The following is a 16,412-nucleotide window of genomic DNA, read 5'->3' on the forward strand; positions in this document are numbered from 1 at the left end:
TTTTGAGGTTATCCCATAAATGTTCGATGGGGTTCAGGTCTGGAGCCAGGCTAAGAACCTGATGTTATGCTGTTGAAGGTACGTTTGTACTATGCGAGCGACATGTGGACGGGCATTATCGAGAATTGGAATTGGATTGTGGCTGATTTCATCAACGGTAGGCAACGCATGATGTTCCAAAATGTCATCCACATAGCAAGTGGCCGTCAAAGACCCTCCACGAACAGGCACTGAACGACTCTTCATTGAAATTCCCGCTCACATCATCAGTGAGCTACATTGAAAAGGTTGGCTCTGGGAAAAATTACAATCTTCGACCCTTTCATTTCGCTTTCTCCACACTCTTTCACGCCCGTCTGGAGATCTTAGAGCAAAGTACAGCAGACCAATCTTTTAAAAACCAATGGCTGTGTCTCGAGCAAATGTGAGCCGTGCAACTCTGTGTTCTGGTAAATTCTGTTCCTCTTACGGGGCGAAATGCCATCAGTCCATACTGATTAAATCTTCTCCGAGCAGTGCGTTCAGAAATTTGGACTCCTCGAACGTCCTGGAGGTGATGAATCGCTTGAACAACGGTAAGGTGCCGGATTCCCAAGTTGTCAAAGTCAAAAAACTGTCATTCTGTGGTTCTGTTACCCTAGGGCGTCCTGAACCGGGCCTTCTATGGTTAGAGTCAGTTTCTCAAAAACATCTAACGGCGTCTCGGAGAGTTTGTAGGGAACTCCGATGGCAATAGCCGCATACCTGATGGAACGTCCATCATCAATAAGGGCCCACCACGCGCAACATCCTCAGCACTAAGCGGCTTTTTAAAGTTTAAAAATTAAAATTTAAAAAACAAAGATGAAATCTAACGTTTATTGCTTCAAAATTCAAATGAGACTGAATAAACATTTTAAATTCCGTAAAAAGTAAACATTGAAAAATCCTTTATTCTTGTTTTGGATTACGGATTAAGTGTGTTTACCTCTAATTGATATACCTAATTTAAAACATAGCATAAACAAATATTTATTGGTAAAAACAATGAGACAAATTGAGGGCAGAATTTTCTTTTATCGAGAAAATGAAAAAAATCAATAGGGTGGAATTTTTTGCCAGTCAGTGTACTTTAAAAAATTAAATTTTTTTCAAGTGGCAAGCTACATTTTCATTTTTGGATTCATCCATTCATTTCGATTTTATGAAAAATGGCGAAAATCATTTGAAAATCTGTTTATAAGAACGTTGGATATACAGGGTTTTAACGTAATTATTTTAACGTTTGAAAGTATAATTTATGCTTTAAAAAATTTGAATTTTTGTTGTTGAGTTTGTGTTTTTGAGAAACCCAGGGGTCACTATTAAATTGACAACTTTTATATTATAATAAGATTCCTTTTAACCAAATACAGCTTGATTTCTGTAATTTTAAGAAAGAAATATGCAGCCTTCGTGAATTTCGGGGGTCTGGGTGTCTACGCGTGTGGACGATATTATGAAAAAACATGCAGAAACGAAAATCGGATTTTCGCCCCAAGAAGATCGGTAGCGATTCGTCTTCTCCGTCACGAAGTTCACAACAACCCCAAGGGCCAAGGCCGCCGAAGAAGGGAGTACTTTCACCAAAGGGCGTTGCTCCCTGTTTCGGAGCCCTTTAAAGTCCGCCTACCGGCCCTTTCCACCGTCTCGGGTGAGCATATGAGAACCAGACGAACCACTGGGTCACTTGACCCACACGGAGAAGGAAAGATTCGATGTCAAAAGAAGGGAGAGGAACAAAAAAGAAGGAAAAAAAGAAGAGGAAAAATAAAGAAGACGGAAGAAGCGCAGGCAGTGGTTGTGGTGGGAGTCGGGTTTCTTCCCCACCACAGTCCCACGGCACTCGCTCTGTCGGCTTAACGAAAGCAACAGTTGTTGACTGTGACCGACTGGTACACTTGAACGTGAGATGTACCATTAGTGCGACCAAGTACCGGACTTGAGATATAAAAATGTCAGATTCCAACTCCTACCCTGTTTTCGGATCCAGATTTGTGGACAAAAATTCACCAACGCCCTATTCCGATGCCACACAGGTAAACTTTTTGAAAAAAAATATACAAATATTTTGACACGAATTTTGCATAGGATGTTTCAAACAAAAATAACGCATTATTATTTTTTTAATGAGAATTTTGGATTACACTTCTGAGCCCGAATTCTCTTCCATACATAAAAATAAAATAAAAGTCATTCTGACACTCAAAATTTCAAACGTGATGGTACATCATCAGCATACCCTTCTGCGATGTCCCAATGTCCAAGAGCGATCCTCCAAAATTTTCTATGGGTTAGGCTCAATGTTTGAATTTAAAAAAAAAATTTAAAAGGATTAGCATAAAATATTAAATTTGTTTTGAACAATACGATTTGTTTAGAAAATAATACAAAAAGCACCCCTTTCCAGATATTTATACAAATTTAAATAATAAATGATGAAATCATCCTAAAAACATTGTGAATGGAAGTTTTTTTAATTGACAAAATTTTGCATAAATTTGAATGGGAACTTTCATCCCAGGTGTGCAATATGTTTAAGACTGTGGTAAGTTCAAACTTGTCAAGTCCACAAAAATGTTTTGTCACAACGTTGAATGCGTGCAATTTTTTTTTTTTTTTAATTTGGATTATTTGTTTTGCCATTCTGGCCATGACAGTCCCCAAGCGTTAAGATTGTTTTCGTGTCTCTTAGCAACAGAAAAATTTCAAAATCCTCCTCCCGTCCCTGCCAAACTTTTGCTATGGTAGTTGGTTTTAAATTGGACATGGTTTTCAAACCAGGTGGTCAATATGATTTATACTGTGATAAGGTCAGAACTGTTAAGTCCAAAAAAAAATGTTTCGACCCAATATTGAATACACGCAATGTTTTTAATTTGGATATTTTGTTTTGCCATTCTGGCCATTTTTTAAAGTACGAATAGTCTTGGAGAGTTCGCTGACAGTCCCGAGGCCATTAAGATTGTTTTCGTGTTTCTTAGCGACGGTAAAATCTCAAAATTTCTAAATCTCCCCCTCCTGTCGCTGGCAAACTTTTGCTATAGTACTTGGTTTTACGATTGGACATGGCTTTCAACCCCAGTGGTCGATATGATTAAAACTGTGGTAAATTCAAACTTGTCAAGTCCAAAAAAAATAGTGCCAACGTTTCGATCATTGTTGAGAGCATCTTCAGGGCTGTAAGTGTTCGTTTTCAGTGTAGATGTGTCATTATTATGTCTCGTGTTGAAAGTACCCACGAAACACCACACATTTCTACTCGCAATATTTTTAATTTGGATAATTTTTTTGCCATTCTGACAACTTTTTATAGTACTAATTGTCTTGGAGTGCCCCATGACAGTTCCCAGGCTGATTGTTTTCCTGTCTCTTAGCAACGGTAAAATCTCAAAATTTGAAAATCCCCCTGTCCCAGCCAAACTTTTGCTATATTACTTGGTTTTATAATTGGGCATAGCTTTCAACCTAGGTGATCAATTTGATTAAAACTGTGGTAAGTTCAAACTGGTCAATTCCAAAAAAATATTTCGACCCAATATTGAATACACGCAATGTTTTTAATTTGGATATTTTGTTTTGCCATTCTGGCCACTTTTTAAAGTATTAAGAATCTTGGAGTGTTCCATGACAGTTCTTAGGCCTATAGGATTGTTTTCCTGTCTCTTAACAACAGTAAGATCTCAAGATTCCCCCGTCCTTGACAAAATTTTGCGGGTTTTTCTGTTAAAATTGGACGTGGTTTTCAACCCAGGTGGTCAATTTGATTAAAACTGTAGTAAGTTCAAACTTTTCAAGTCCAAAAAATGTTTCGACCCAATATTGAACACGCACAATTTTTTAGTTTAAATAATGTATTTTGCTCTTCTGGCCACTTTTTAAGGTACTGAGGAGTCTTGGAGTTCCATGGCAGTTCCCAGGCATATAGGATTGTTTTACTGTCTCTTAGCAACGGTAAAATCTCAAAATTTAAAAGAAAACCTGTCTGCTAAACTTTTGCTATAGTACTTGGTTTTAAATTGGACATGGCTTTCTACCCAGGTGGTCGATATGATTAAAACTGTGACGAGTTCAAACTTGTCAAGTCAAAAAAAAAATGTTTCGACCCAATATTGAATACACGCAGTGTTTTTAATTTGGATATTTTGTTTTGCCATTCTGGCCACTTTTTAAAGTACTAAGAATCTTGGAGTGTTCCATGACAGTTCTCAGGCCTGTAGGATTGTTTTCCTGTCTCTTAACAACAGTAAGATCTCAAGATTCCCCCGTCCTTGACAAAATTTTGCGGGTTTTTCTGTTAAAATTGGACGTGGTTTTCAACCCAGGTGGTCAATTTGATTAAAACTGTAGTAAATTCAAACTTGTCAAGTCCAAAAAATGTTTCGACCCAATATTGAATATGCACAATTTTTTCATTTAAATAATGTATTTTGCTCTTCTGGCCACTTTTTAAGGTACTGAGTAGTCTTGGAGTTCCATGGCAGTTCCCAGGCATGTAGGATTGTTTTCCTGTCTCTTAGCATCGGTAAAATCTCAAAATTAAACAAAAAACCTGTCTAAGCCAAACTTTTACTATAGTACTTGGTTTTAAATTGGACATGGCATTCTACCCAGGTGGTCGATATGATTAAAACTGTGACGAGTTCAAACTTATCAATTCCAAAAAAATATTTCGACCCAATATTGAATACACGCAATGTTTTTAATTTGGATATTTTGTTTTGCCATTCTGGCCATTTTTTAAAGTACTAACAGTCTTGTCCTATTTGATGACAGTCCACGGGCGTTAAGATTGTTTTCGTGTCTCCTAGCAATGTTAAAATCGCAAAATTTGAAAATCCCCTGTCCGAGCCACACTTGGTAAATTAACTGTGGTAAATTCAAACTTGTCAACTCCAGAAAAATAGTGCCAACGTTTCGATCTTTATTGAGAGCATCTTCAGGGCTGTAAAGTGTTCGTTTTCAGTGTAGATGTGTCATTATTATGTGTCGTGTTGAAAGTGCCCACGAAACACCACACATTTCTACACGCAATATTTTTAATTTTGATCATTTTTTTGCCATTCTGGCAAGTTTTTAAAGTACTAAGTGTCTTGGAGTGTCCCATGACAATTCCCAGGCTGATTGTTTTCCTGTCTTTTAGCAACGGTAAAATCTCAAAATTTGAAAATCCCCTATCCCAGCCAAACGATTTGATTACAGTCCCCAGGCGTTAAGATTGTTTTCGTGTCTCCTAGCAACGTTGAAACGACAAAATTTCAAAATCCCCCCCCCCCCTGTCACTGCCAAACGTATGCTATAGTATTTGGTTTTAAAATTGGACATGGCTTCAACTCAGGCGGTCAATTTGATTTTGAACTGTGTAAGTTCAAACTTGCCAAGTCCAAAAAAAAGTATCGACCCGATATTGAATACACTCAATATTTTTAATTTGGATAAATTTTGAGCCATTCTGACCACTTTTTAAAGTACTAGATGTCTTGAGTGTTCCATGACAGTTCCCAGGTCTGTAAGATTGCTTTCGTGTCTCTTAGCGACGGTAAGCTCTCAAAATTTCAAAATCCCCCTGTTCCTGTTTAAATTTTGTGGATTCAGTCAAACAACCACCTATATAACGGAAATTTTAACGTATTTAAAGGTTGAAATTTACAAAAAAAACCTTAAATATTTTTTACTTCAAAGTAATCCTGTACGCGGTTTTTAACTAACAATACAAATAAAGAAAACATATATCAAACCAGTCTCATTTCTTATTTACGTATCGTCCACCGTGAAATGTAAATTTAGCCCTCGGCTTATTCCTGTCGGACCGATTCAAAATTAGTTATCCGGAAAGACCTTGCAACAAGTCGTTCCCCATTTGAATTAACAACAACAAGGGCGCGATATCCCAACCTCCCACCCAGGTGCTCAACGCAGTCGGGCGAGAAAAAAAATGATAAGAAATGCATAAGTAATACATCCGTCGATTTTTTCCATAATTATTTAATTAGGATTAGGAAATCCGCCATAGAGCTGAGAGGTTTCTATTTTTCTTTGCCAGCCGCGGGTTTGAAATCCTTCCTGGGCGAACTTTTATTTTTCAGCACCTAATAATTTTCTGCTCCTTGACATTTATTAATTACATAAAAAAGATTGTCCAGTTTTTAAAACAGCTTTTGCTAACGATGCCACAGGATACTTAGCAGTACATATCCTTCAATATAGGAACAGACCATTCGTACGAAAATAATAAAACTTTAAAGATAATTAAAAATATATCATATAGTAAGGAAATATTTGTATTTTGTTATTTGAAACTCTTCTGAGAAGTTTGAGTTTTTTATTTTTTGGGTTGTTTGGTATTAGTTTACGCTTAACAGGACTTTTGAGCTGAAAAACTAAAACAGAGAAAATTTTCAAATAACCAAATACAAATATCCCCTACTATTTGTGTAAAATGCCTTAATAAGAGAATATAATAAATAACATAATAGAATAGCATAATATACATAACTGAATAAATAAAGACCTGATAAATGAAATGTGCAAATTAGATGGTGGAATACCAAGGAAAAGTAAAGTTGATTAAAAAATATATATTTCATTATCTTGGCTTTGTGATACATGCAAAAAAATGGATAAAGTTTCGAATATCGACAAAAATTTTGTCGTTTGTCTTTTGACAGCAAGATCTACTTTACGGGTCGTAAAATAAGTGCGTCGAGTTTCATATATGCATAATATATGTTTCATGGTAAATTCAATGAAATTTTTGAATACAATCAATCTGCGGGTGAGTCGATTCGAGCTATCTATTGAAACAAAATACGTGATTATCTTTTTGTAAATGACGGTTCTGTTCGCGTATTTATTGTTTACAACAATTGTAAACAGATTTGTAATTAACTCTTGTGAGTAGAACCATTGTTTACAAAAAGTAAATGGACTTACTCACCCCCCCCCCAACTTTATTATTTCTACATATGATTATTTTGTCGAGGGACGTAGCAAACTACGTTAATTTTTTTAGCAAGCAACAAAGTCATTTTTTTCAGCTCAAAAAAACCGTGAATACAATTTTCATATGAAAATTTAAAAAAAAAATCTTCCAAATTTTTTGCTTTCCAAGCCATAGAATTTGTGTCAAAAATCATAAAATTGGTTATAGTTTTGAAACGAAATTCATGGGGTATTGTACAGGTCTTCATTATATAAACTATACGTAATGATAGAAATTTCGCATCGGTAAATAAATTAGAATTGGATATTAAAAAAATACTACTTTTGAGGAGTTTTTGTTTAGGTCATTCGTATTTTTCTAAAACTTTCTTGACATAGGCCGAAAGAAAAACAATTCGGCTTTCCAACGGTCCTAATAACGTTGGATTCGGATATCATCAAGAGGAGTTAAGAATTTTAAAATTTTCGAACAACCGACATTAGAGAGAAAAAAAATTGCCCCAACTCCAAAATAAAGCATAATCTAGTAAAAGTGTGACCTAGTGAATTATGTAAAAAACAAAAATTTGGTAAGAAAATCAAAAAAATCTTGTTCTCTCTCTCAAACTTTAAGCTTGAAAAAAAGCCTTACAAACCTTCATATAAAACATAAAATTTGTTCAAATAGGCCTAAATAAGGAACAATGAGATTACCAGCTGTTGTAACTAATAACATTTTGCATTTTGATAAAATACAAAGGAGTTCAGGATTTTCTAACTTTAGAACACCGGAGAGAAAATATTTCCCCAGCTCAAAGAATGCATAATACAGCATAATTATGCCTGAGTAAAGCAGGTTAAAACATTAGCAAAAAGTTCGTAGTTTTTGTAACCACAAAAACACGTGGGTTCAAATTTATGGGAAAATAAAAAAAATCTCAAATATGTTTCCTTCCAAATGACTCAGATTTTATTTCAAATATGGTGATAACATTAAAACGACACCTCCGTAAATTACAGTTGCACGTACGTATGAGTACAAAATTACTCTCTAATAAATTAGAATCGGATATTTAAAAAAAAAGCTTGAGGAATTTTTATTAAATTTATCCCTGTTTATCTCACATATAATGGCATGAAATTTAATTATTGGTGACATTGTCTGAAAGAAAAGAATTAAGTTTTCAAACGGTTGTAAGAACGGTGATCTTGGAGAAAATCTAGAGGTGTTCAGAAGTTGGTACCCCGAACATCGTAGAGAAAAAAGTCATGTAATATACAGCATAATTATGACTGAGTAAATTAGGTTAAAATATTTTCTTGGCACGAAACAAAGTTAATAGATTTTTTCGCCTCAAAAAACCCCCCGAATAAAATACTTTTAGACAATTCAAAAAATATTTTTTTTCTCTCAAATTTTTCACCCTCCAGCTGCTTGAATGTTTAAACTGGTACTCTCGTCACCGAAGAGAAAAAAATTAATGTATAATAGAGCACAATTATGACTGAGTAAATTAGGTCAAAATATTTTCTTGGCACGAAACAAAGTTAATAGTTTTTTCGCCTCAAGAAACCCCCCTCCCCAATGAATATTTATAGACGACATAAAAAAACCTTTATTGTCTCTTAAATTTTTCGCCCTCCAAATTCTTGAATTTTTTAACTGGCATCCACGACACTGGAGAGAAAAAATTAATGTATAATCCAGCATAGTAATGACTAAGTATGTTAAAATAATTCCTTAGCATGAAAAAAGTTGATTGTTGTTGTTTTTTACGTCAAAAAACCACTGAATACAAATTTTCAGAAAAATAAAACATCCTTTTTTTCTCTCGAATGTTTCGCCTTTCCAAATGCTTCTGATTTTGATAGAAAATTACAAACATAGTGATAATTTTGAAACGACTCCGCCGGCCCATGGGAAACTTTGCAGGACTTTAGAACTCCATAAGCTGCATGCAAGAAGAGAAACCTCTGTAAATAAATTAGAACCGGGGATAAAAATGAAACGTTCGACGAGTTTTTGTTGAATTTATCCCAAATTATATCACTTAAATCCACATAAAATATTAACTTTGTTGACATAGGCTGAAAAAAGAGTAATAATAAAACTTTCCGGCCATCATAATAACGTTGAATTTGGATAATTGCTAGAGGAGTTATGAATTTTTAAGTGAAACACGAGACATCAGGAATGAAAAAATTATCCCTCCGGAAAAAATTAAGTTCAAAATGTAGTTTTTCTTGGTTTCATCCGTATTTTTCTCAATTATAATGTTGTGAAATCAAAATATTGTTGATATACTCTAAAAGAAGAAAGATTAAGTATTTGTAAAAACTTTCAATTAATTAAGGTTTTTTAGTTGAGATAAAAAAAAGTAAGTGTCACGATAGCTCAAGTGGTAGAGCAGCGGCGTATCTAACCGAAGGTCGTGGGTTCGAATCCCGCTCGTGACACTGACTTTTTTAGGTCAACTAATAAACCTTAATTAATTGAAAGATATTAATTGGTCAAGCGGACCACGAAAATTAGTGAATTTGTAAAAACGTTGAATTTAATTCAAATCCAATGTGCCTTGGCTATTCAATTTACCTACAAAGAAAACCTTATGGATCAAGTTGGGATATCGAACAGAAATCCAGCGTTGTGGCTTAAGGTTGTAAAACGTTAACAATTCGTCAGAGCAAAAAATCTCTATCCTTGCATTGTAATTTATCCAAATATAGATAAAGGGATGGTTAGAGGTAGGAAGAAGAACTATATTCGAATTGAGTTATTTGAGTATACGACAGAACCAGGAAGGACGGAATTTAATATAAAAACCAAAAACAACCTTAATATAAGCCTTGACTTTGTAATTTACGACGAAAAATCTTATGGTTCAAGGTTGAATAATGAAAGGAAATCTCCCCCTTTTGCTTCTTGCTTTGCATTCGATAAATTAAAGTTTCATGTAAGAATGCAAATAACCGATGTAAAACCAGGAACGGAAATGGTGGAATTATCCTGTGGTCTGAGAGTCGATGAACTGTGGACAACTATTTGACCAAAATCTGGTGTCAGCTGCATGCTTTTAAAGTAAAACTATCAGTCTTGTAAAAAGCACTAAACGAGACCAACGGTGGAGAAATGGAAAGTGACAACGGGCCAAACTTGCCAAAAAAAATTAAGGATCAAAAGAACAACTATGATCGTTAGAGTTAATTGTGTGTACGATTAAATAAGGCAGAAAGGGGTTAAATCAAAAACCCAAAAATTAAACGATACCAACGATTCATACTTAAAGAATTGGAATATTCGAGTGAGGGGGGTAAATGATTTAACAAAAAGTCAAAAACACTCCCGACCTTGACTGTAATTTTTGATTAAAACTTACCGTTCAATGCTGAATAACGAAAGAAAATCTTGTCATTTTTCTTCCGTTTGTGTCTTTAATACAGTAAAGGTAAAGCAAAAGATTTATGCGTAACGCTTTTAGTATTCGAAAAAGTAAAAATAACTGGTAAACGAGACCAACTAATGATTAAAAGAGTTTGGCTAGTAGAAAGTCTTTATAGTAAGGGCTAATTTACAGGGCCTGCGAGGCGACATAGCGCAGGTAGAAGCTGAAATTGCAAAGAAATGAGCTGTCCTTGACTATGCGTGGATCTGCGTGCGACATGCTTACACTGCTAGCAATGCCTGGCGATTTCCTGCGATTGGAAGTTGAAATTACCAAGAAAGGAGCTTCCATTGACTTTGCATAGATCACTGTGCGATTTATTTACCTCGCGAGTAATGCTGTGCGATTGCATGCAAGTAGAAGCTGAAATTGTTAAGAAAGAAGCTGTCATGGACTTGGCATGGATCAGCGTGTGACCTGTTTACACTGCGAACGATGCCGTTCGATTGGAAGCCTAAATCGCAAAGAAAGAAGCTGTTATTGATTTTGCAGGGATCCCCGTGCGATTAGTTTCCACTGAGGACGATGGAGTCCGATTCTATGCGAGTAGAAACTGAAATCGTCGTTAAACCTTGGTCGTTAGCGATCATTTTAATCTGCGTTTAGCTGTTTGCGCCATCTTCAGTGTATGTTATCTACATTATTGGGTGAATCTTTTTATCATAATTGGATACTCAGCAGGAAAACAACACACAGACGAACTGCTGAATGTCTCGGATGCAGAGACTATGGCGCAACGCACCTGACAGACCAAAGCTGCGACGACATGTAGACCAAATTCAAATAAAAATATATATTATTGTTTAATGTTTGTAGGTTTTTACTTTAATTCTTGATTTGCAAACTTTATGCTCAATAATGCTTTAAACGCCTTTTTATTTTTATCGTGGTCGACTTGACTCGTTAATTGAATAACCCTTTCTAAAATATGGTTAGATGTTTCATTCATTAGATTATTCATTGACATTCAACTCCGCTAATATATTTTTTTCTATTATGTAAGTGCCAGCAGTTCCTGGCTAATCGAGACTGAGGATAATTATCGAGGCAATAAATTATTGCTATTTGATATTTATTAAACTGTCTCTGCTGCTCGCCAACTTTGCGAGTTAATTGGTTCAATAAATACATACCAACTCTTGGCCGAATATATAATAATTCTTTATGTTATTCGCCTTAACTAACCGACAGTTGTGATTTGATATTTTCAATATGACGGATTACAGGGCGAGGAAGTCTCAAAGCCATAGTCGTTTAGACTTGGGGGGGGGGTCGAAAACTTAGTGTGGATTTTTGGACGAGTGATCGGATCAGTTCGTTTGAGGACTTTTTTTTTGGAATGTAGGTCCTCTGGATATTGGATGGCTCGGCGGAACCCCACCCGTATGTTCAAGTGGTTCCAGCAATATCTTATATTGAGTTGACAGTCAAAACAATTTTCAGTCCTAAGTCTTCCTAGTTATCCAAACCTAGTTGTTTGTTAAATCTTAAATCAGGGGATTCCAAGTCAGTCTAGGTTCTAAGTATCTGACTGAAAGACTCCTTGTTGACGTACAGTGGAGGTCAAGACTTTGTTTCAAGTCATTCAGTCATATTATGTCTGTTCTTGGGTTTTGAAGGTTACTTGGATTCGGGTTAAAAGACAAAAATGCGTGTATGTCTTGGACACCGGAAAGTGAGCAGGTAAATGCCTACAGAATGGGACTTAGTATGCTCCCTTGTAGGACGCCGGGCAGTATTGATCTCATCGTAGACCTTCTGCTTTTTAATTAATGAACATTCGAACAAGGAAGTTTAAATACTATATTAAAATCCTGGTTCGCCTCTTCTCGCTTTCTATCAGCATTTCGCTGTGTCTAGACATTTTAAAAGACCCAGAAACCCAAAAAATAAAATTATCTAGTTTATGAAGCAAACTTGAGAGTAAGCCTGTTAATTAGAATTGAAAAATTAAAAATATGAAATCAAATCTGAAGTGAAGTTGAATGTGTTCTGCTTTGTAATTAATGTTATGTACTCGGTGCTGGGTTCGATTCTCGTCGCCGCCCTTGAAATTTTCTTGAATAGAACCCCTTCGTACTGACTTAGAGGTAATGTCTTCCTGTATAATTGGAATTATCTGGATGCTCTGAATAAATTGTAAATATCATTGATATGTTGTTTTGTCCCGCTCTCGGCCCAGTTCGAAAAGCTTTAATCGTTTAATCGACGCTGGACGTGTGATGGGGAAAAAAGCTGAAAATATAGATTTAAAACAAAAACTGTATCGCTCTCGTATTAATGAAAATTTTCCACTTCAAACCCTCGTGGTTTGTTGGCCTATATTTTTAACGACGTCACCTCCACGATTTCCACATTTGCCCGATTTGCACTTTTCAATTTGAAACGTCAGACATGTAAATATTGTCTAAAGGCCTATATTTAGAAAGAAACATGAGGTTGTATTTTTCTATTTTCATATTTTTCTGTATACATGTACTAACAACATTAAGTCGATCGAAATTATCAACAATCGTTTTTAAACTGTTGTCAGTGAAGATATTCCAATTATTAATCTCTGGCCCTGCTCAATTTTTTTAATCGTCTTTTTTACGGTAGATATCAACAAATTGCTTAAAAGAAAAGAGAAAACTAGTCCAAAAGAGTTCTAAAACAAAATAGGATCGTTTAGTGCTGAATTAAAATTATATTATTTAATTGATATTTTGGAAAATTATTGTTGAACTAATTTTTAAAAATATGTTTATTTCTTGTTCTACTTTACTCCCGCCCCATCAGATAATTTCTCCAGCTATAATCACTACAGATTGCAGTTTTTATTTCTACTTTTGGCTAATATGGTGGGTGGTATTCTCGGTCTGAGCCAAAGGACTCATTTGCTCTTATTGCGATTGAGGTCTTTGTGAATAGTGAGGCTAGTGACATAATAAGGTGCTTTGACAATTTGTCTAAGGACTTTCGATTGGAAGGACTGGATGCGCTGGATATTGGAAGACTTGTCACTGTGGGGTCACTTTTCCACTCCGTATGTCCATATTGGTCTTAGTAAAGTCTTGTACAGTGTTAGCTTTGTCTTAATTGTCAAAGTCGATTTCAGTCATTCATAGTAGTCCAAGTCTTGTATTAAGTTGTTGTTTTTTAAATCTTGTGTGGGGATTCCATGCAGTCTACTGTCGAGATATACTCCCAGGTATTTGACTTGAGTGGAAACTGGTATCTCTTTGTTGTTGATGTACAATGGAGGGCAAGACTGCTTTTTCAGCGTAAAAGTACACTGAGTGCATTTTTCTTCGTTCAGTCTTTCCTCCATTTTTTACATCAGTCTTCGAAAAGCTCAAGGTGTTCCTGGATGTTGGAAGTAGCTTGGACAGGATTCGAGTTAGAGGATAGGTTTGGGTGTCGTCCGCGTAGTTGGTGATAATAGTGTCACGATGTATTGGTAGATCGGCGTCAATACGATAGGACCAAGGATACTTCCTTGCGGTACACCGGTCTGTCTGACTTCCGAGAATTCATTGCCGCACCTCACTCTGAAACAGCGATCAGTTAGGTAGAATATAAAAGGTAATAATGAGAGGGTAGGAAGCGCATATGTTGAAAAAGTATGCCTGGATGCCAGACCCTGTCGAAAGCCAGTGCTACGTCTAAGAACGCGCGCAGGCAACATTCCTTTTTTCTAGGACCGATGAGATGGTGTCGACTACTCTAATACATTCACAAAGAAAAAAAATGATTGACTTTACATGGATCCGCGAGCGGCTTGTTTACATTGCGTGCGATTTCATGCGAGTAGAAGCTGAAATCGAAAAGAAATAGTTGTCGTTGAGTTTGCTAGGATCAGCGTGCGACACGTTTACACTGCAAGCAGTGCCGTGCGATTCCAGAAGCTGGAAGTGCAAAGAAAGGAGCTTTCAAAGTTTAACGTTATCATGAAAAACTTACAGGCCAATTTATATTCACTAGTGAAAGATTATGTCCGCACATACTTAAAATCTGCTGGGTGACGAGGCTGTATTTTTTGGTGTACATACCCTCGCTGAACTTTCGGGTCTTTCTTCATTTCGCCTTTTTCCGTGCTAAATCTGGAAATGAATCGTTGTATTTTTTCCAATATTAGACGAGTTCGTACCCAAATTTAATTTTTTTACGGGGGCATTTTAATGTCAAAGTTACAGGAACCCTCGGGCCGTCGATGTTTTTGAAAGAAAGCCCATCTGTAAGTATGTCGTGTTCGAATTCAGGGCCGGTGAATTCGAACCCGGGACCTGTACCTTCATATTTTATTCGCTCATAATCATCCTTAAAATAAGTGGTCCTTAAGAATTAATTTCGCTTTCTGTGTTCATGTGTTTAATATTTTAAGAAACCACTTTTCTACTGTTTTGAATCACAGAAAAATTCCTGTCTCGTAGGCAAATTTAGATTTCGTAGACATATGGTGAAGTGAAAGCAAATATGGACGCCTTGCTCAGTTCAAATGCACCAGTTTTTACCGCGTCGCCAGTAAAAAAAAATCTCAAGGAGGTAAACTTATCAGGTTTTGTTCACTAATACAGGTTCCTTTTCCTCATGTTAAGCCCGTCCTTAAAATTTGTCAAGATTTATCTGCAATACAGTTTATCAATTTTTTTTACCATGGTCGTAAACTATTAAAAATCAATTTGTAGTATAGTTTTTTAAATGTATTTCTTTATCAAAAGGTTATGTGAAAACATGTTGACAATCTGATGAATTTATTGGGGGAAGGCACTTCTCAGTTCAAGTGCACCCAACACTTTTTGCCTCATCACCAACGAATTATATATTATTAATTATTTTGTCGATTATGCTGTACAAAAACACCTCTGGTACTTCATTAACAACATATTCTTTATTGTTGCCTAATGTTTATTTCCGAACGGTTATTAGGGCTGGCCAATATCTTAGGGGAAATGTTTACAAGTAAACAAGATTAATGAGAAGTCAATTACCAATACGTAAACAAAAATGTTCTTATTTAGTTTATTGTTGCTAAACGTTGTGCAAAGAAATGTCAACATTTCAAGTGTTACTGATCAACGGGCAAATTGACCCCACTGCTCAGCGTGTAAAATCGTTATGAATATTTATGAGTAATGCAATTTAAGCGCTTCGTGTTGGTTGTTTAAAAAAAAAATTAAAAAATAAAAATCCACAGAAACTCAAATCAGATAATTTGTTATTTTAATATTTATATAGTGTTTTAACCTTCAATTATTTACAAAGTGATAAAAATTGCACGGGAATAAATTATATATATATATATTTTATCGTAAAAAAGAAAGGTTTTTTTATTGCTTGACGTAAAAAAAGAAAAAGAAAATAAAGAACAATCCAGATGATTTACTGGAAAACTTGCGGAAAAATTTGTACTTAAAGCTGCTAGTTCCCCTTTTATAAATAAAAATGCAATTTCCGTAAATAAATAAGGCATAGCATATATAAACCACTAGTTTTCCATGCTAGAGCAAAACAGTTCCTCACCGAAGATAGCTTGACATGTCGGTCGGATCAACTTAGAACAGCCAAACTTCCTGGACCAATTGCACTGGAATGACAAAATCTTAAAACGAAGTTTTCCATGAATCCATAAAGTATTAAAGATAATATGATTTTAGAGCTAACTTTCGTCTAAAACGTGGACGCTGGAAAACAATCGATTAAGCATTGGTAGTCGTAGGCAGAAAATATTTTCCTTCAAATCAATCCTTTTTAACTTCAAATTAACCATTTTTAATTCAAATTAACCCTTTTGAACTTCAAATTAGATAACTTATTTTATCCTTCCAGCCACCAAAGTTGTGTTCGGGGAGGGGGCGGGTGTCAACAGGCAGTTTAATTTACCACCTAACGCGTGCAGTTCCAACCCCATTTGTACTCAGGTCATTCTTAAAGAATTGATCTTATTTACGTATTATTCATTCAAATAGGGAGGTGGAGTACTCGATATTCCTCCATCACCCGTTACACATGTTATACAACTAACGTAATGCTCGATATTCCGCTATCGAC

The 16,412-nt window shown here is 35.6% G+C and overlaps 1 protein-coding gene across 1 annotated transcript in view; it reads left to right on the forward strand.

Annotated features, from left to right (window-relative positions):
- The first annotated feature begins 1,865 nt into the window (after positions 1-1,865).
- Positions 1,866-16,412, forward strand: part of LOC106664766 (transcription factor SOX-4-like) — a 100,809-nt gene continuing 86,262 nt past the window's right edge. The window contains exon 1 of the mRNA XM_014390757.2: positions 1,866-2,057. Within this exon, the coding sequence (XP_014246243.1) occupies positions 1,974-2,057 (84 nt within the window). The 5' untranslated portion in view covers positions 1,866-1,973. The remainder of the gene's footprint in view (positions 2,058-16,412) is intronic.

Source organism: Cimex lectularius, unplaced genomic scaffold (genome assembly GCF_000648675.2).
Source record: "Cimex lectularius strain Harlan isolate CLEC.00 unplaced genomic scaffold, Clec_2.1 scaffold234, whole genome shotgun sequence".
In the NCBI taxonomy this organism is placed as follows: Eukaryota; Metazoa; Arthropoda; class Insecta; order Hemiptera; family Cimicidae; genus Cimex; species Cimex lectularius.